This window comes from Tinamus guttatus, unplaced genomic scaffold (assembly GCF_059628265.1).
Source record: "Tinamus guttatus ecotype Peru unplaced genomic scaffold, ASM5962826v1 Tinamus_guttatus_pri_ptg000213l, whole genome shotgun sequence".
In the NCBI taxonomy this organism is placed as follows: domain Eukaryota; kingdom Metazoa; phylum Chordata; class Aves; order Tinamiformes; family Tinamidae; genus Tinamus; species Tinamus guttatus.
The window spans coordinates 6,292,420-6,312,189 of NW_028288747.1; the positions used below are offsets into that span (position 1 = coordinate 6,292,420).

General features: G+C 41.4%; 1 protein-coding gene across 2 annotated transcripts; it reads right to left on the reverse strand.

Moving 5' to 3' along the window:
- Positions 1–1,102: 1,102 nt before the first annotated feature.
- On the reverse strand, positions 1,103–15,678 carry PDGFRL (platelet derived growth factor receptor like). Of its 2 annotated transcripts, XM_088524673.1 has the most exons (7): positions 15,648–15,678; positions 15,549–15,606; positions 10,847–11,141; positions 5,327–5,478; positions 3,554–3,847; positions 3,102–3,241; positions 1,103–1,378 (listed from the first exon to the last, which is right to left on the reverse strand). In XM_088524673.1, exons 2-7 carry the CDS (start codon positions 15,601–15,603, stop codon positions 1,190–1,192), a joined length of 1,125 nt encoding a protein of 374 aa, XP_088380799.1. In that variant the 5' UTR covers positions 15,604–15,606; positions 15,648–15,678; the 3' UTR covers positions 1,103–1,189. The 2 variants fall into 2 exon arrangements, with proteins under 2 accessions (XP_088380799.1, XP_010215768.2); XM_010217466.2 differs by having other exon boundaries at positions 15,549–15,676.
- Between the last annotated feature and the right edge of the window lie 4,092 nt (positions 15,679–19,770).

Below are 19,770 nucleotides of genomic sequence, written 5' to 3' on the forward strand. Positions count from 1 at the left end.
GAAGGAAGTGCGGGCATCGGCACCGTCTTACCTCTTCTCTAGGAAGCCTTTCCTTGTATTGGTAACTACATCCAGGGTGAGGGAAGCAGTTGCTTTTTTTTAATTTTTTTTTAAATCCAGATCTATTTTTGTGCAAATGAAACATTTTTCCTCGTCTCCTAAGTAAATTAATACAATCAAGTTGAACAAGCTATTAACCTGAGAAAACTTCTGCTGTATAAGCTATTCCGTATTCTAGTCATGTCATGTCTGTTTCCTTCCGTAAATGGTACCATATAAATAAATACAGTTCTATCTTTAGCATGCAGGACTTATATATGAGGAGGAAACTATGTATTAGAAAACTAAGAATCCTCCAACATAGGGAAAAATCCAGCTTATTCTACCCTTCCCAAGTCCCTTTTAGCACCTTGATCTATATGTATTTATTACTGAGCTTTCCCAAGACTGAGAATTAATTTATGTCATATATATGTATATGTGCATATAAAATGCAAATAATAAAAAAATAAAAATATATATACACATAAATAATATATATTTTTTATATATAAATAAATATATTTTAAAAATAAAATAAGTAAAATAAAAATTACGTTTTTCTAGGTGACCCTGCGTGTGCAAGGGGGTTGGACTAGATGATCTCTAGAGGTCCTTCCCACCCTTAACGATTCTATGATCCATAATAATACATAGATTAAAAAGTGTACATACACACCCATGCACACAAACACTTTTAGACTGTTCAGCAATTTAATTATGCTTGCAAAATAAACATTGCTATGGGCGAATATGATAACTTTTAACATGTACAGTACTTTAAAATTGCAAAGAAGATTAAATATCTTCTCAGTTTTCACATACACACATAAAAGGCACAAATCCCCCAGCAGGCTGACTTTGTGAAAGACTGAGGAAAAAGACTATATGCAAAGGAAAGCCCGAGAGCACCTATTCCTAAATGTAATAAGCCGTGTACATATTCAGGCTTCAAGTTTAATACTTACAGGAGTTGCATCTCGCAGCTGACTACTGCCATGTATAAGGAACTCTACTCTAGCCTGTGCAGGTAGTAAAAATGGAATGCACTGAGGTATGAAAAAGAAGCCTGGTAGAAACACTACTAATGAAGTAAATGGCTGAAGTGACAACGTATAGCAGTTCAGTCCCCATCCAGAAGTCATTCCTGTCAGTTCAGTTCAACTTTAGTAGCTACTGTTGTTTCTCCTTGTAGGTTCTGAGCTATACAAATGTAGTTCCCAGCATCTCTTGCTTCAAAATCTTCAATAACAATAATACTCTTTGAGATTCTTGTGGTATGGCCAGTTCCTCTGTTGATCAATCTCCAGAAGTTTTGGATAATCACAGGCCTCTCAGACTGTTTTTTTAAAAAAAAACAGACATCCCCGTAAGGAAAGACATGAGTCTGCAAATGGGATTTAGCAACCCTGAAGTGAGAACAAGAGTCACCAGCTGAAAGGCTCAAGTGAGGAAGCTGAAGGTGTTGGGCAGTTACAACAATATTTCTTCATTAAGTGTTGCCATACCAATAACTTGGGCCAAATAAGCATAATGGCTCTTGCCCTCTAAATGCACATGCTGTCAATCTTTACACTAAGGCAGTGACTCAGTAGGCTCTGCCTAGGTGAATGATCCTCATGTAGCAACATTTTGCTTTTGGTATTTGATCAAACAGGAAAGATATTTCACGGGATGAGGGTGGGAGGAAGGCGTATCAGGAGAGAGGTGTGAGATATAGATTGTTTTCAGACACTTAACATGTTTAGAAAAGGCAGGCTGCAGTGGGGTAAATCAGCTGAGCAAGCTTTACCTGGTTCTCTTTTAGCATGGCAGTAGCTTTAAATCATATTTATCAAACTATTTCCTCCTCTAGTTTCAGAAAGACTGTATTAGATAACATAAAAGCAAATAGTAAAATTTCATATGTGCTTCTGAATTAGTCCTTGCTATTATATTACTCCTCCTACTGTGCTCTCCAAAGCTGAAAATACAGAAAAAAAAAAAAAAAGAGGCTGAGAGCCGCTTTGAGGGTCTTAAGATGGTTGGTTTTTTTGCTCCTTTCCAATACTAATGATAACAGGATTTTTTCTTTTAACACACCCCAGCTTGCCAAGGACCAGATGAAACTGGTCCTAACATAGACTAAGAGCCTTTTTTGCCATCTTGTCGTTCAGTACCTCTCATCATGCTGGCTTTTGGTACACTGATGTACTGGATAAAATTGATAAGATGAATAGGTTTCTTGGAACCCACCTAAACTTGCTTCATGAGACACATGTATTAGTTTTTTTTTACCACTACAGCTGCTGCAAGGCTTAAGGTAGTAGTTGCAAGAGGATATGTTAAACATTTATCTAGAGCCAGGCTACAATCTTGCACTTGCAACTGCACTTGCAAAAAGGACTGGCACAAGAAAAGCTGCCCGTCCTGTTCACGCTTCCAGATGAGTCACAGTGCAGTCAGGCTACATCTAGTAGGTGGCAGGTATTTACTGTGAGCAAAACTTTTTTTTTAATTTATTTTTTCCCTACAGTCTCTTAGATTTCAATTTTGTCAAGAGGGGTATGCACTGAACTCTGTCCATTCACTCTAAACAATTACCTCCACTGTTAGACTACCCAGTGCTGCTATGGTTTAGGGACACCAAGCTGCATTGCTACCTTGCCTCCTTATTGCTGCCTTCCGCACCACTCAACAACACACATGAAGAATAACACTGAGATCCCTGAGGTCCTGTCTGAGACTTTCCTTACGGAATTGCTGCCAGAAGCCACGTGTCTCCGCAAGGGCAGCCTGAGGGAAGGGTGAGCTCTGCAGAACTTCATTTTTGCTAAGACGAGCAGAGCTTTGCAGGTGTAAGCTTCATTTCTGTGACACCTCTCTGCTCTCAGGGACAGGTAGGTAGGCTGCTGTGCAAGAGAGGTGTTGCCTCCTCCAGCCAAGCACGCCTGAGCTAGCAGGAGGCAGATGCTGCAATCTGAAAGAGTCTCTGTTCCAAACCTAGGCATTAAATGGCATTCAAAGGACAACATTTATCAAGAGCAAAGCACTTCCAACACGGCAGACATCTCATCTCTTACCTCTTGCCCTGGGTACTGCCAGCTGAAGTTCACGTCCACATCTGGCTCCCCAAGGACCGTGCAGACAACATTAATGCTCTCACTGGCTTCTGCTCTATTGGACGATGCTGCAATGGTGGTTGAGGGTGGACCCTTGGGAACTAATTGAAAGACGGTGGTGGGAAGCAGGAAATCAGTTTCCAAAATGAAATAGACTGATAAAATATAATTAACAAGGTATTTTTTTCCTCAGTGTGTTTACTGCAACAGGTAAGTGCCATAAAACTGGAACTTCTCCCCTCACCCCAAACTAGGAACTTGCTGGAATTTATATCTAGTGTTTAATCACATGTACTTTTCATCTAGATTTTTACACTCTGAATACATTATTTATTTCACAATTTTTAATTTAAGAATTTGTTTTCTAAGTAGAAACAAGAACCAATATAAGTGCATGGAAAACTCCATCTTACCTTCCACATACAATAGATGATACTTGATGGAAATCTGAGGTGCTCCCTGTGACTCTGCTTTGCAGTAGACAATACCTTTATGATCATAAGTAGGGTGCTGGTAAACAAAACCCTTCTTCACATCATAAATAATATTAGTTCCATCTGTTTCAATTTCTTCTGCTGGAAATTCCCTGTGCAGAGTTACTTTTGCTGAAGGAGTAGTAACACGGCATGGGATAACTGCAGGTTTATCTGGGTTCAGGTAGACAATCTCAAAATAACTGGGAGTAGGTACAAAAAGTTCTCCTTTATCTATGTAAAAGAGTTGATATAGTTAGAATTAATATTTATGTCTTGGTTTAACAGAAAGAATAGAAAATATTTACGACAGGCTTTTCTATAAGCAGCACATAAAATGAACACAAAGCATTTTTACTTTAAATGCACAAAAACGAAAAACAAATGCTTTTCATACTTACACAGGTTGGATTAAAAACTCAAAATAAAAAAATCAAGGCCATCTTCATTGCAGCCTAATCCCTTAATATTAAGAAAATGTCAGGAATTTCCTTCATGTATCCAAACACTCATCTGGATCTATTTCTGTTCACTCACCCACTTTTAAAACAGTTAAAACGCAGACACACACACACACACACACAGGTAAAATATAACAACTGCTAGAGAGAAGTTCTTTGGAACTATAACCTTTTTATACATATAATTTTAGGTTAAAAAGTTTGCTTTACTGCACTGGTAAACAGGTGAAAACATAATGCTTTTAGATTGACTGTTAGAGACTATTTTTATATTTGTCACACTGCTTCTAAATACAAGGCTTAAATTTCTCTCTCTAGCATGAACATTTATATAATAACTTGATTGAAATGCTTATTCTAGCCTTTCTGACGGAATGTATCCTTGGAACATTGAGTGTTTCTGGTAAACGGCTTCTGTACTGTCTCATGGCTCTAACTTATCTCCAAACCTACTGCAAACAATCAAAATTTAGCGTTTGGTAACGAAATATTTGCTAGCCAAGAATGCTTTAGTTCTAACCAGGCAAAGGTGATTTTTACCATTTATGATGTTTTCCATCAGAAGAAAAAAAATAACTGTTTGAATTCAAGTGTTTCACCAAGAAGCAGTAAGCTGTGCACGGTTATCTGCTATGAGCTACCCAGCTGGTGTTAGGACTACAGCTAACATCCAACTCTGACAGACTATACAAGGGTTTCTAGAGCATTTTCCCTCTCAACATGATGCACAGATGACCCTTAGGAGGAATTCTGGCCCTGTGGAGATCAATGAATGAAGTCAGGATTTTGAATTTAATGTAGGTAACTGTGGCAAGAGGAGGAAGATATGAAAACATAGAAGCCCATGTGGACACTGGAATGCCACGACAGAATGAATTTTTTACACAGATTTCGTCGATCACTAAATACATTTCATATCACTAGACCACTATCACATATCACTAGATACATTTTCATTCTGTGGACTCATTCTGTAGATGATTCTCAGAATGTGTCAGTACTTTCAAAGGCATTTGGGTTCCACTGCATTACGCATTATTTTGGGCAAGCATTTAGCATAATCCATAGAGAAAACACTCATAAATCACAATGAACAATAACTATCTACTCACTGGAACCAGCACTGTTCTCTTTATCATGTACTAAAAGCAATGAAAATTGTGAAAAAAGAACATTCTGACAGTGAAAGATCTCATGTGCATTTTTCATTCCTGTCTTACTAAGAATAATAATCTCCAAACAAGTTAATTACCTGAGAAAAAGATGTATGTGGAACCCATTTTAGTCTCGTCCTTCCTGCACTTGTTGCCATTGCACAGCTGAAGCCAGCAGCTATATTCACCCGTGTCTGCTGCCGTGGAGTTTGTAAGGACCAGCTGCCCATACCTGTCAAGCTGCTTTATACTGGGAAGGGAAACAAAACAAAAGGCAAGACACAGACAAGCACAGGTGTGTTTCATCTTATACATTTTTCTCAGATCACTTCTACTTACTCAAAATATTTTTTTAAATTCTATTTTGTGATTGACACATCATTCTCCTTCATGCCTATGTTTTAACTTCTCCTGTTGATCCAGCAAAGCCCGGTGTACAGGAGCAGTTTTACGGGCTTCAGTGACCTCCACAAGCCCTTCTATGCCTGGGTTTTGTACCCTTGGTTCTTGGGTTCCTTCCAGCTCTTGCTTGGAAACCAGGCTGCCACTGCCAGGCACAATATGCTTGTCTAGATTTTGTCCAGATATATCCTGTATTTTCACATTCCAAGTCAACCTCCATGCATCTCAGCCCTTTTTTTTTTTTTAATTCTGTTTACTTCAACTGCAACACTTTCAATATTATAGTAATATACAGGAAAGATACTTAAGGAAAAGCATTTAAAATATTTTTAAAGTGCTTATTTAATGGTTTATGCCTGCTATATAAGCAGGAAAGCATGACAGCTTTCCTGCACTAACACACCAGCCCAGCTTTTCACTTGCGAACCCTGTCTTCCAGCCCCTCTGTTTCAGCTTAGGCCAGTAAGCAGTCTAGGCACTGGCTCCTCTCTTTTCCCTAAGCTATGTCACTGGAAGCCAGTAACTGTAGCTTTCCCCACGTTCCAAGAGTGTTTTGGAACATGCTCTTGAGAACTGTTTCAGGTGTAACAGCTGTGCCATGGTAACTCTAAAATTCAGTTTGAAATTCAGGTTATTTCAGAGAGTTTTGATTTGTTATTTTCTCTTACCCCTAATTTCTTGTGTATGTCTCTCAGTGGATTTAAATCAACTTAGATGTTTATGCTGACAATGTATCTAAGGGTCAAAGGTCCAACCTATAAAATACAACAGCCACCATCTCATCTAGTTCTTATTATTTTCAGGTTTGCTTTCCTGGCTTCTTGTACATGGATGGTGTGTTACAGTTAGCAGCATCTCCCACATTGCCTTCTGATGGACTGCAAAAGTATCAGTGCAACAGTACCAGTTCTCAGCAAATCACGAGAGGATACCCTGAAATTTCTGGCTTCTTCATGTCCAGCTAGCAGTCTGCACTACCACCAGCAAGCAAGGGCCTTGAGCCGAGGCCAGTAGCTCAGGAATTAGAAACACCCCAAGGGCCCAGAACAGATGGGCCCAGCATAGAATGAGCTCTGCCATCAAAGGCGTCAGGCGCTCGGAGCACACCCTTCCACCACCGAGCAGTGGACAGACCTGCCGGAGGAAATAAGCAAATCACATTTCCTACCCTCTTACTGACTTCTCCTATATGACCTCATCTGATTCCTGTTTTTGTGATCATGTCATTATGGAATAACAGCATTTTTCATTTTTAATATGCGCACTAGCTCACATCATAAATTCATTTCAGTCTTTGAATGCACTTCAACAAATTCCTAATCTCACAAGAAAAAGCCTACTGTGTATGAGCTCAGGCAAAGAAGAGGAAAGAAACTCCAAATATGTTCTACTACTATTTTTCAGTTTCGGAGTTCACACTTCTTGGCCTACATGACTGCGCTGGCACATGATGCTTTGCAAGTACCCAGTATTAAATGTCAACGCGACAGAGCCACCATTATGCTAGAATATTTTTGCCTCTAACAGTTCCTGCAGACTCTGAAGTATGGCTCAAAATCCCAACAGGCAAAAATAAGGTCAAAGTTAATTAATTATTGTACAGTGTGTTCTACTTAACTGAGAACAATCTATCGAGAAATCAGTGGAAACTGCCCAGTGAAGGAGTCATCCACAAACAGGCACTAACCAAACCTGGCAACTGAAAGACTGGAAATGTTGAGACTTGTGACGTGACCACGTGAGGCAGACAAAATGGACTACATAAAGTAAACCATGAATGGTACAACTATTTCATTAGTTTTTTAGATGCTGAGAAATATGAGTCAAAAGCTAGGATTTGCAATGTTCTACAAATCACTAAGTAAAGATTTTGTATGCAAAAACATCTCAGGATCATTTAAAGAAACTAATGAGCTACTTCAAAATCCTATCCCATATATTCCTCTTATTAATTTTTAATTAAAAAGAACCCTGTACTTTAAGTTCCAAATATCTTTGCCATAACAAACTACATCAAGTTTAAAAGGTAGAAAAAAAAAGTAGAAAAAGATCCAACAAGACAAAAGCATAGTGTTCATAATGTCACTTAAAAGTACTTAGCAAACCCCTCAATTACCTGGATTCATACTGACACAAGAGAGTTCAGTGGAAGAGAAGTGTAATATTTTGCTGTTTAACGCACAAAAAAGCCCCTCCAAACAACATCCCACTAAGCCCACAGGAGCCATTTTAAGCAAGCTCACTCTGCCCCGCACAACACCCCCAGCGGGCTCAGTTCTGTGGGCCCCGCACACCTCTCGTGTGGGCGCTCTGGGCGCGGGAGACACAGGCGCCTCCACCCACGCGGGACCACGTGGGCTGCTTTGTCAGCTGCAGCTCTGTGACAAATACAGCTGATCTGGGGACACAAGAGAGTCATGTTCCAAACCAGGCAGAGCAGAGACTGCCAAGTTAGACTCTTTAACTAGAACATGTATTACGATAGAGCACAGAAAGGGGAAAAGTGCCTTCTTTTTCTTTTACTCATCTCAGTTTTTGATGCTTCGACACTGTAGATCCTACAGCCTACAGTCATTAATTTATGAACAATTGTTATGAATGGAGCTAGGAAACAGCATTCCTGCCACTCTGGAAGTGCACTCACTACCCTTGACAGCTAAGGGACCAAGGATTCAGGTTATTCTGTTCAGCTAGCACCAAAAAAAAAAAAAAAAAAAAAAAGAGTATGTGCCCTTAACTTTCTATAGTTTGCATGATTTTCTTTCTGCCCAGAGTTGCACTACATGCTACAGCCTCCAAAGCTAGGTTTATTATTTTAGTGCACACTGGTATTTCCTCCAGTTAGCGCTGTGAAAAGAGAGGGGTCCTCAGCTGGCTAAGCACAACAGACAGGCACAAATCCCTGCGTTCCCCCAGAACCTCTGTCTTGAACAAAAAGGTTTCCCCTCCCTTCCGTAACTGCAATTCTGGTAGATGCTGGGGGCATTGAAGCCTCCTCTTGCAGTCGCTAGCTCTCGGGAGATGTAAAGAGAAAACAAAAAGCAAAGTGATTTAGGAATCTGTTACTATTCCCAGCAGGTCAGTTCAAAGGCTACATCCTTCGTATTATTTAAGGAAAAGCAACAATGAGATGCCCCCGCACTGACTATTGTAGGAAAGCGCAAACGAGTAAAAGAAGGAATGCTGGTTCCCAGCACGAGGGTACAAGCTGCCTCTCCGCCTCCATATCCTGCGAGCCGGAAATCTGCACCTGCAGAATCATATATATAATCAAATCAGGCCAGCAACGTTACTTGCAAATGCAGAACATTTAAGATCTATTAAAAAACCCCCCACCCACCCTACACATACTCTCTTTTGATAAAATTTTGCAGTTAACTTTGCTACGCTGGGATGGTCAAGTCCCTACAGCAGCTGATATACGCCACCTACTGGGCTAAATCCGGGTAAAAATGGGTTTATTGCAAAAGGAACCAAACTAATCGATTAAATTAGCCATAGGATCTTCCACTATAAGCCCTTGATAAAAATAAATTTGCTGCTCTAACTTACTATGGCAGAAGTCCTGCATTAGCTATAAAAAGCTGTTTTCAGCCAGTGTAGTTCTTGAGCTTTCTAGCCGTCAGGGATCAAGGAAACATTCACTTAGAGAAGAATCAGCTCATGCATTTCTAAAAGATGCCTCACTCACAAAGGAGATCACAGCATACATAACTATTATTTTTTAACCCTATTCTTTGAAAAAACAAGTAGATAGCAGAAAAAATATGCCTGGAAAAATAACTAACTGGCAGAGATTTTAATGTAGCCTGTAAGGAAGTGAAATGGATCACAGAAATGCAGATAATCTGGTTACATTTAGAAACAGCATACAAACTTTTGCTTAATTTAGGACAAAAAGGACAACATGGACAAAAGACAAATACATTTGCTCATAAACTCTATGCTTCGCTCACCTAATAATCCAAGAAAAACTCTCTATGGCTCTTTTTTAGGCTATTGCTTGCAGTGCTTGGTACTTCTTCATGCTCCTGTTTCATAGACACACAAATCACCATAAAATATCCACTGAAAAGAAGCTCTAATGGCAAAAAATGTGCCTGTGCAAAACACACACTCCTTAAACCCCTTTCTCCTTTCAAATAAAGTAAAATAGTATATTCAGCCTACATTTAGCTATGCATAGTGTGTTCAAGAACTGTGGAAGTCAAGAAATTTATGGTTTGCTGAAAAGATAGAGCAACTCACCTGGTGGGAAAGAGGAGAGTCCTCAATTCCTCTTCCTACTCTAACAACTATTTATGCAGTTTCCACTAAAATGTCACTAGATGAAAAAAGCCTTCCTAGCCCCAAGGTGATTGTCCTCAGCATTAAATTCCATCACACTCCTTTCACAGTCCTTCCTTCTGCACCATAAACTTGCAATTGCTTGGCAGATAAAGGTAATTTTGATAGGAAAGGTGAGGAATGCTCTCACTTGCTCCTTAGCATGGGGTTGCTGTACTCTCCTGCAAGTTGAGAAGCAGTTTGAGCCTCTGCAGGGAATAATCCTTGGTGTCTCCAGTGCTGTCTGCTAGCACAGACTACTGACGTTTGGTCAGCACAGCTCCAAGAGTAGGTCTCTACAGAGCAAAATAGTCTGTAACAATTATGTGACATCCACACTACCCGCATTTTGAGAGCTTTGCTTCAGACTAGCTCTAATGTGGTACCCTGTTGGTGGCTGGAGCTTTGGAGCTCAAAATGCCAGTGTTTGCATGTGTTGAAGTATTTAGCTCATATCAGAGACATTATAACATTATCTAAAGGTGTGAAATACTTCCTGCTTCCATCTCCTGCAGCAATGAAAAACAACAGAACTCAGCCTCTGCTTGACAGAGGAAGATGTCATGCTACAGAATGACTTACAGACTTCAGCGAGTAACAGATTTTAATCGTACTCATAATTTACTCTCCTGGTAAGCAAGACACCAAGTATTTCTTTCCCAACTCATACATAACTTCTTTTACACTAGTTTTACGTGAGTTACATTACAGACATACTAGGACCTGAATCAGTTAATTAATGAAAGATAAGCATCCTCTTTACTGACATTAATTATCACCAGCCAACTATCTTGATCATTTAAATAAATAAATAAAACAGTGGTGTTAAAGTTGATAGGAGAAAAGTTCTGGATTTTTTTTCTGCGCTCCAAAAATGAAAAATAGCTTACCTGAGTCTGGAGTCCTTAAAGGTGTCTAGGTAGGAGGGATAGCTCCAGCTCACATTGCTGCCCTTACACCGCAGCTCAATGCTTTGTCCTGCAGACAGGCTGAGAGTCGCAGCAAGTTTCTGGAAACGGCCCTTGTCCATCACCTGTGTCAGGATGGACTGGGATTTTGAAGAGGTGTCAGCAGGTTCTCTCTCCTTCATTCTGGGGCTTTTGGGCTTTACTTTTTTGCTGATAGGCTTGATTCTGTTTTCCCCTGGTTCTTTTGGGCGCTTACTCTTTGCATATTGTCCAGTAGCTAGTAAAACAAGGAACAGACAGCAGTGTTACTGATCAGAAAAAGTTCATATATAGTTTTCTTACGTACATTTTTTCCTTATTATCACAAAGTTTTGCTATTAGGAAAAATTATATTCCCTTGTACAATTTCATCTTGATCAGCTCTTCCTATAAATATTCATAAAAATGAGTAAGAGTTTCAGTTTCTGTGACTTTGTGAAGTCTCTGGCACAACCTGGGCAGGAAAGGTTTCAAGAACATGTGTCATAAATGGCACAGTTTTACACAGACAACTATGTAAGACATAAGAACTTGACAAATGGGAAGGAGAAGGAAAGGCACCATTTCTGTCTGAAGTTACTTCCGTGATTTCATGTCGTTTCTGTTCCCTATGCACCACTACCCAAGTTCTCCATTTTCTTAAGTATGTCATGCCCATCAATTCTGCATAATCTTTCACTACCCATGTTGCCCTGAGAGACACAGGCCAGAAAAATCCTTCTTGCTGTCACACAGCAAGTAGTCTAACGGATCTGTCCTGTGTTATCAACTGCAGATGCAAATCCTGTGTGAATACAGTTAACTGATTTCACTTCAGAAAGCATTTTGACTGCTTAACATGCCTATAGATTGATAGTGGCCTTTAAAAGAAAGAAAAAAAATCTGTTTTGATTTTGACCCTAAAACTGCTGTCCTCAGCACTCCATGAACTGTGCTTGACAGCTGCTTCATATTAACCACAGCTTTTTCAAATCAAGCTGCATTTTATTCTACGAATCAATCAACAAGCCCACTCTGGACAAAAAAATAGCTTTATTCTATTCTGAGTTAGCACAAACTAACATTTTTCACTATTAACAGCAGCAACTCTAGACTTTCTGTCACTGGTATCTACAGTCTAGGCATGAGGAAAGGCACTGTAGTGTATCACGTTCAGCAGCTTTCTGATATGCTGACCGCCCCTAAGCACCTCCACAGTGAACATGAATACATAGAAGCAATTAGGTTTTTAAATGTATGTCCTTACTTTCTGCAGGTGCTCTTTCTTACTCTTTGATCCCACCAGCCCTACAAAGACTACAGGCATCTGTCCCCATCCCACTCAGCACAAGAGAAGGAGAAAAGGATTTATGGCTGTTTTCATGCTTTTTCAGGCACTCTATGCTTGATTTATTTATTTCACTCATATGTGAATTAATGAGCCTCCTCATCTTATGCAATTCCCTCTTATGAAATTATATACAACAGTGGTTTCTATGGCTTTTACGATCCCTGCAAGAATACTGAAGTTAGAGTCTGTTTTTCTTAACGTAACATCTGAGTCCGTCCCTGAGCGCTGCTCAGGATCTGGTCAAGGGCTGCTGCTCTTCTCAGGGGCTGTCTAAGTAGCTGCTCTAGGGAGTATCCATTTGTGGCAACTAAAGATTTAGACTCAGCATCACATGCTGATGTATGTGACTCAGCCTACATGAGGGTTAAATGATTTCTTCCTTTGGTTGGTCTCTCCCATCTCTGCATGTCTATAACACATCAGTCCTTCTCTCTGTCTGTTGGGTGGTCAGTAATGAAGTTGTATTTTCTTTGGAGCTGAGCTGCTTCAGTCCAGGCAGATCATATCACACTTACCAAAGAAGTTCACAAGGCACCTGATTTCACTGCAGCTTTCTTTAATGTACAGTGCCCTTTGGCCCTTGGGGAGAGCTGTTGATCTTTCCTACATAATTCATACCCAGTATTAGAAAGTCTCACCGACCAGCCTGATAAACCAAAGAATGATGGACATTCTCACTTCCAGCCATTTCAGGTCCCCACTATACTTTTCAGGTTGACCTGCAGACACACATAATCCTCGATGCATCCACCTGTTTTTTTGGCACCGTATTTGAACGGGACTATTTGCTTAGACTACTCTGCCATTTCCATTATATTCTGCCAAGCTGACACTGTTCTTACACCCCAAGAGTGTCAGCTCAAACCATGTGCTCTTTCATGCCTGACAGCCTGAAATGGTTAAATTTAAGAAACGGTTAAAACCGAAAAGCTTTCGCAGTCTTCATGAACCAGAGACTGGACTTTAATTTAACTCCCTCTGTTGCACAGGTTTCTCTAGCTCCTAATGAGACTCATCACTTCCCTCTTTTGCTCCAGTCCCAGCTTCAAAGCCAAACTCTTTTTGACACCATCCTCGTCTATGGATTATAGTAGGGGCATTTAAGGAAATCAGATGAGTTTTACATTTCCTGCACACCAAACCAGGGCTTGCTCTTCTCCAGCATCTCTCTTGTCACCTTCCAAGCAGACCATGACCACACTCTTCCCCAACACTCCCTAAAAGTCTATGCAGTTATCTACTAATGCCAGCACTTTTGCACCCGACATCTCAGTCTTCCCTTATCGCAGGAGAACAAATCTGTATGCCTGATAATTAAATTAACAGGTACTATAGCCTATCACCTAGGATGAAGAGGACACACCATCAGATCTCTCCTGGAACAGAGTACACCCCTCACTGATTCCTCCTGTCACTCACCCCATCTGCAAGGCTTTCCCCAGGAAGGAAACAAACCCCACGATCCCACTTACGTAAGAACACACCACAGTTTGGGTACTTTGTCAGCATCCCAAACTGACTCAGAAGGTTTAAGTAGAAGAAAATACATCCACACAAGCACACTACATGGTGCTTTTACTCCTGATTCATAGCACCAGTCATACTGATCCTATCCTTCAGTGCTTCTCTCCCCTTTGTTCTTGAAGATGTTACTCACAAAAACTTCTATTCCCCATAGGAATATCGGATATAACACTAAATGCATTGTTTTTGCATGGTTTCACACTGTGAGAAGCATCAAGTCATGCTCAAGTATAAACCAGATGAACTAAGAAGTCATGCAACTTACTGCACTGTGGGACTTCTGCAAGTTGCAACTCATTTCTCTTTCTATGTTTTTATTACCCATTTCTTGAGCAGAAAATACTTCTTTCAACGAGGCACCATTTCTGGCAGCAATCCCCTCCTACACCACAGCGACTCCTTGTCCAGAATATATTGCCTTTGCACACAGTAATAAGAAAAAGCAAGCTGAAAAGGACTCCTGGAGGTCTCTTGCAGCCAAGGTCAAGCTCATGCTCCAAGCAGGGCTCACTTCACAGTTAGGTGAGGGCTTCGGTCAGGGGAGCTCTGGCCACTTCAGAGGATGGAGACCCTACAGTGTCCCTGGGCTCTCAGGATGAAGACTTTTTCTTTATGTCCTTATAAGATTCAGTTTTCCTGGGCAACTTGTGATCATTGCCTCACTGTGCTCTGTCCTTTCACTGTGCACTTCACACTCTGCATATGATTTCTCTGCTAACCCTCACCATCACAAGGCTGGGGATGACTTCTCTTCCAAGGCTGAATAAATGCTGCGCCCCTCACCTTTCCTTGACAACATATCAGAAATGGTGTCAAAGGGGCGATGCACCAATCTGCTTCATTTACCTTCTTCCTCAGCATCCCATGGGCTATACAACAGCTGATGCTTCAGAATATGCAAAAACAACTGCTACAAGTGGGAAAAAATATTGATTTTGTTGGCTTCTCCTGAAGGATTTTTCATATTTTGTTTACATTTTGCAAGAGGAAAAGAGTCCCCTTTCTCTTAGTTAAAGGCTACAATGAGTTGACGACTGAGCACGAACTTCCTTTTCCAGCCCCAAACCGGCTTCCCCCCTCCCTCAGGAATGCACCACAACCCAAAACTGGCCAACAAAGTTGGGTCCTTTCTACAAAAAGCACAACAAAAGTGCACAAAAACGGCACCGCTGAGACACGTCCTCTTCGTGAGGAGGCTGGAGGATGCACCCTCCTCCGGGCAAGCAGGCTCCTTCCCGCGGCGCAGGTGGACGTGGCACCTGCCAGGCCCATGGCTTCGCACGGGACACCAGCGCGGCAGGAGACCCCGCAGGGATACGGGCAGCCTCGGTGACTGCTCCACTCCCCCACCTTGTCCCAGCCCGGCGAGGCAAGAAGGGCTCCCGCAAACCACAGCACCCCAGAGTGCCAAGTTCCGCAAGTTTCCTCATTTTTCTTCACTCCCGAGTGCCAGACTGTTTTTTATTTTGTCACCCCTCCCCAGCCCAACGCCCTGCTCAGCACTGAGCCTCCTCCGGACGCACAGAAGGGGGTTTAACCGCAAGTACACGGCAAGTTGAAGGAAAGAGGAGCGAGCGAGCGAGGCAGAGGGAGCTTTTGCCAACACTCCCCCCTCCCCGGGAATGGAGCCACGTCTCTGCCGGGGCACCGGCAAACGCAGCGGGGCGGCAGCGCCCCCGCCCCGAAATGGCTCCCGCCGGCGCTGCCGCCATGGCGGGGGCCGCCGGGCTCCAAGGGGGCCGGCGGGGCGGGCGGGCAGGGCGGCTGGCCGGGCCCGCGGGGGCGGCTCACCGTGCGGCAGCGTGGCGGGCAGCAGCAGCAGCGCGAGGAGCACCCAGAGCCGCATGGCGACAGCGCCCGGACCGGGACCGGGACCGGGACCGGGACCGGGACCGGGACCGCGGCCGGGAACGGGGCTGGGGCCGGGGCGAGAGGGAGGAGCCGCGCGGGGCGGAGACCGTTGGGCCCCCAACGGCCGCGCGCCGCTAGTAACGGCCCTTCGTCCGTTTAATTTCTAATTCGGTAACTATTAAAGTAGATTTTTTAATGTAAAATACAGCTGTTGGTTCCCCCGCTAGGCTGCTTACATGTTATTCTGTGGCTTATTGAGAGTTATGATTCATATCACGTCAAAACACTAGGTGTCTGACATGTTAATGATACTAAGTCACTACATTATTCTGGTATTTCCTAGTAAACCCATTGGTGGCGGTTAAAGTTGAAAGTGGGTACAAGTGAAACTCTGCTTTATTTTAAAAATACAGAACAAACGCTCAGTTGCTATCCCGTGAAGCACGGCTTACAGTAAATAAGGAGCAAGACCATTCCCACCAGAATTCAGGACTAAGATAATTACAAATATTGCTGGTTATAATGCTATTGTAAAAGTGAGGGGAAAAAATAAAACAAGCACCGTATTTTTACACATATGCTGAACATATTTTTACATTCATAAAAAAATCAAGACTTCAGGCTAGAGTACTTCGAGGAAATACAAATTTATAGTTTAAGTAGCATCGTCCTATCAACATTTTAAATGTACAGCAGCATGAAATGCAGATGCTGTCTATACCTGTATGGCTGATACAACATAAACAGAGAAAGGTTAAAATGGATATAAACACTAATATTTTTTAAAATGGTGAATATGTATTGATGAACTCATACTGTCTGTTAGCACAAAGGAAAAAAGAATCCTCCCAAACATTGTGGGTTCAAATCTTTTTGACCTTTTTCTCAACTTCAGCTAAACTTCTGCTGGTGAAGCTGGAGTTTTCGTGGCTAAGAAGTTTTGACTCTTAAAATCAAATGAAAAACAGATCAGGAAATGGTAAAGTCATTTGATTTAGCTTTGGAAAAGTCCAGCTGTTTAAAATGAAGAGGTTCTCAAAACATACCAGAAAGAAATATTAAAGGTGGAGGACATTAAAAACAAATATAAAGATCCTTTCTATAAAATGTTATATTTGCTTGACACTGAATAGTCCCAGTGCTTGCAGTGAGCATACGTTAATTTGTACAAACTTGCTGGTAAGCCTGGGAAGAATTGGGGGACAAGAGCATTTAAGGTGCTTTTTTTGTTGTTTTGCTGTTGTTGTTTTGTGTGTGTGTGTACGTGTATAATCAGGTAACGCATGGGAACCATCACATGAATTGAATTCCCACTGTATAAAATGCATCTTAACTTGATTACACCTGATTAAAATGATTGCACAGTCCCGTGCAGACTTCCTGCACTGCCACAGATGTAACCCATTTTGTTTAGCTCTCAGTATCTCAGGATGCTTACAATGCATCTGGTATTGGCACTTCTTAAAAGCTCTGTGAAAATAATCTGCATTTTATTTATTTTAAAAAGGTCTATAATATTGTATAAATGTAAGGGAAAAGGTGGCTAGACTCATACATTCATCATCTAAGAAAACATAGAACATCTTTAAAACTTTACTGTATTTTGCCTCCAAAATTTTGTATCATTTGCATGGCATAGGTGAACTATTCCATAATTAAATTCATAAGTAACTAACTCTCTAAGTAATCCTGTATCACTATGTTGACATTTATTACCAATAACCCCCGAATAGCAGGTGAAATAAACAACACAACATAACGTGCATAAATAAAATGACAGATTTGAGAAGTCAACTTGGCAAGGAAAAGCAAAATTCTTTACAAAATAACTATATACAGGATAACAGACAACAAAATCTCACGTGCCAACTGAAATTTCCTATGGCAGAATTAGGAGTAGAATTTGGAATACCACAAAAGGAACACTTCATAAGTTCTACACAGAAATGGTTAATAACAGTAACGTCTCCCTGAGGGATAACAAAAATATTTGTTCTCCCTTGAATATGCTTTGGCTTACTTTACTAAATCCAATTAGATAAAAATAATTGCTGTATCTAAAGGCACATCATGAATATAACAGTTTAAGGATTTCTTTCAGAATGAAAGAAAAAAATACAATAAGCTCTCTGCAGTAATATATACTTCATATTAATACATATTATTCGCACAGAACAATTTACAATATCAACAACTATGTTAAAACAACAATGATCTAGTTTCATTGGCCTTGTGTTTTCAGCTGCTTTCCTGGCAAACACGGACATACTTGTGCAGTGACAAGAGGACAACGTTAGGGGTTGTTTCCCACACGCCTCCTGTGTAAGAAGTAGCATGGCGACCCTTCACATGGCCAGTTCTTGCAAAGCCCCATTAAAATGACTGGAATTTCAAGGTTGCTATACAATAAATATCTTGGCATATAGTGATCTTGCTTAGCTACTGACTAATGAAGAAATTAACTATACATGTATATCAATAAGCTTTGCACAGTCAAACCAACTGAGAACACCCAATGACGTTCCTTTAATTTCATTACAGCTTGTTAGATAAATGGATATTTCCTTGCTGCAGCTGCTCCCAATCTCCCTCAGCAACATTTGTACAGTCGCATTCTTTCATTTTCATACAATTAACTTCCACAAAAAGAGGGAAGAAATATTCATATAAATAAGGGAGGAAACTGTCTATACACAAAGTGCTGACAAATCCATCAGGTAAACGAGCTGGGAAAATTAATTCGCCCCGTCCCTCGAAGTCTTATCTAGCACTAAGGCAGCACTGTTAGTCAGAAGATTATTATGCTGACAGTATCCCTTCAAAGGACAATTCCAGTGCAGCATAGAAATTATTTTAATCAGTACATCAGAATAACTATGGGCTAATGACAGACAGGTGCAAACGTATAGCCCGGTGCGGGCACGTATGTTCCGTGCGGTCGAGCCTGGCGCTGCGGCAGCGCGGAGGCCTCGTGCCAACCTCCCGAGCGCCGCAGAGCCTGCGCCGCGGGGCCCGGCCCGCCTGCTCGCTGCCCGGGAGGAGGGAAGTCCCTGCTCGCCACACAGGAGCGCGTACGCGGCTTCCCAAGGGCTGCATCTCACTGGGTGCTGGTGCAGACCTCGTGCGGGAGCCTGGAATGACACCACTGACTTGCCCCAAGAGCGTGGCGGTTTTGCAGCGGGGATTTAAGCGTGCTGCGTGAGCTAAGCAGGTAAGTACAGTGCAACCATGGAAGAAGCTGTGGTCTTGACAGAGTAGTAGCTGAGCAGAAAAACTCCTCTATTTCAAATCCTTGAGGGATTAAAAACAACGGTGCAGATTGATTTAGTCATTTTTGTTGTCTTTTAAATAAAACTTTTGCGTTGACATGTGAGGATTACTATACTGAATTCCTTTCAGTGGCTTTGAAGGTCCTAAATTCTAACATTTCAAACAAGAACATGTGGTTCTTCTCTCATGCTTTCCTAAAAATGGGCCTCTGTTGACAAGTACAGTTAAAAGAAACAGATCCAGCTGACATTGGCATCTCCTTCATTCACCAAATGGAGGTAATTGAAACTCAGCAATAACTCAAAAAAAAATCCGAAAATTCCTCTTAATTTCTATTATTACAAAATATTTACTTAGAATGTCATCTGCTTGTCTTAGTCTAATAAGGCACTTGAGTATTTCTGTAATGGCATCATGTAAAACAATGAGGAATTGCAGAAAGAAGAGGCCACCAATTCAAGATGAATTCTGGAAGGACTTTGATACGTCAAAAATAGTATCACACTGCCACCTACCCATAGTTTCTGCTCATGCTCTGGGTCCCATCTGTTTCTAAGGGCTGCCAGTCTTTAAGAACAACTGTCCTAGGACAACAACAGTTAAAGGGCTTTTTCTGAAACCTCAGTTAAGAGGTGGGCATTTTTCTTGTCGTATGCTTACTATTCACTTCCTCAGAGACACAAAGGGAACCACAAATGCCCTGCTTCACTCTCTTGGCAAGTATTTTCTGCAGATTTTCTGGAATTTCTGGTATTTCTCTGAAATACCGTAAAACAGAGATTATGCCCAACAAGAGAAACAGTAGTGCAAATCTTTTCAGGTTGCTCCTTTTGAGTAGCCGGTAGAGGCCACTAGTGCAACAGCAAAAATCTCCCTCCATCTTCCCAGCAGC

What these genes read in the sequence shown, in the direction of transcription:
- PDGFRL (XM_088524673.1), bottom strand. Translation starts at nt 15,603, where the DNA reads ATGCGGCTCTGGGTGCTCCTCGCGCTGCTGCTGCTGCCCGCCACGCTG. An exon ending in TTTAAGGACTCCAGACTCAG is followed by an intron (nt 5,479 to 10,846) that starts GTAAGCTATTTT and finishes TTCCCTTCCCAG; the next exon opens with TATAAAGCAGCTTGACAGGT. An exon ending in CACATACATCTTTTTCTCAG is followed by an intron (nt 3,848 to 5,326) that starts GTAATTAACTTG and finishes TCTTTTACATAG; the next exon opens with ATAAAGGAGAACTTTTTGTA.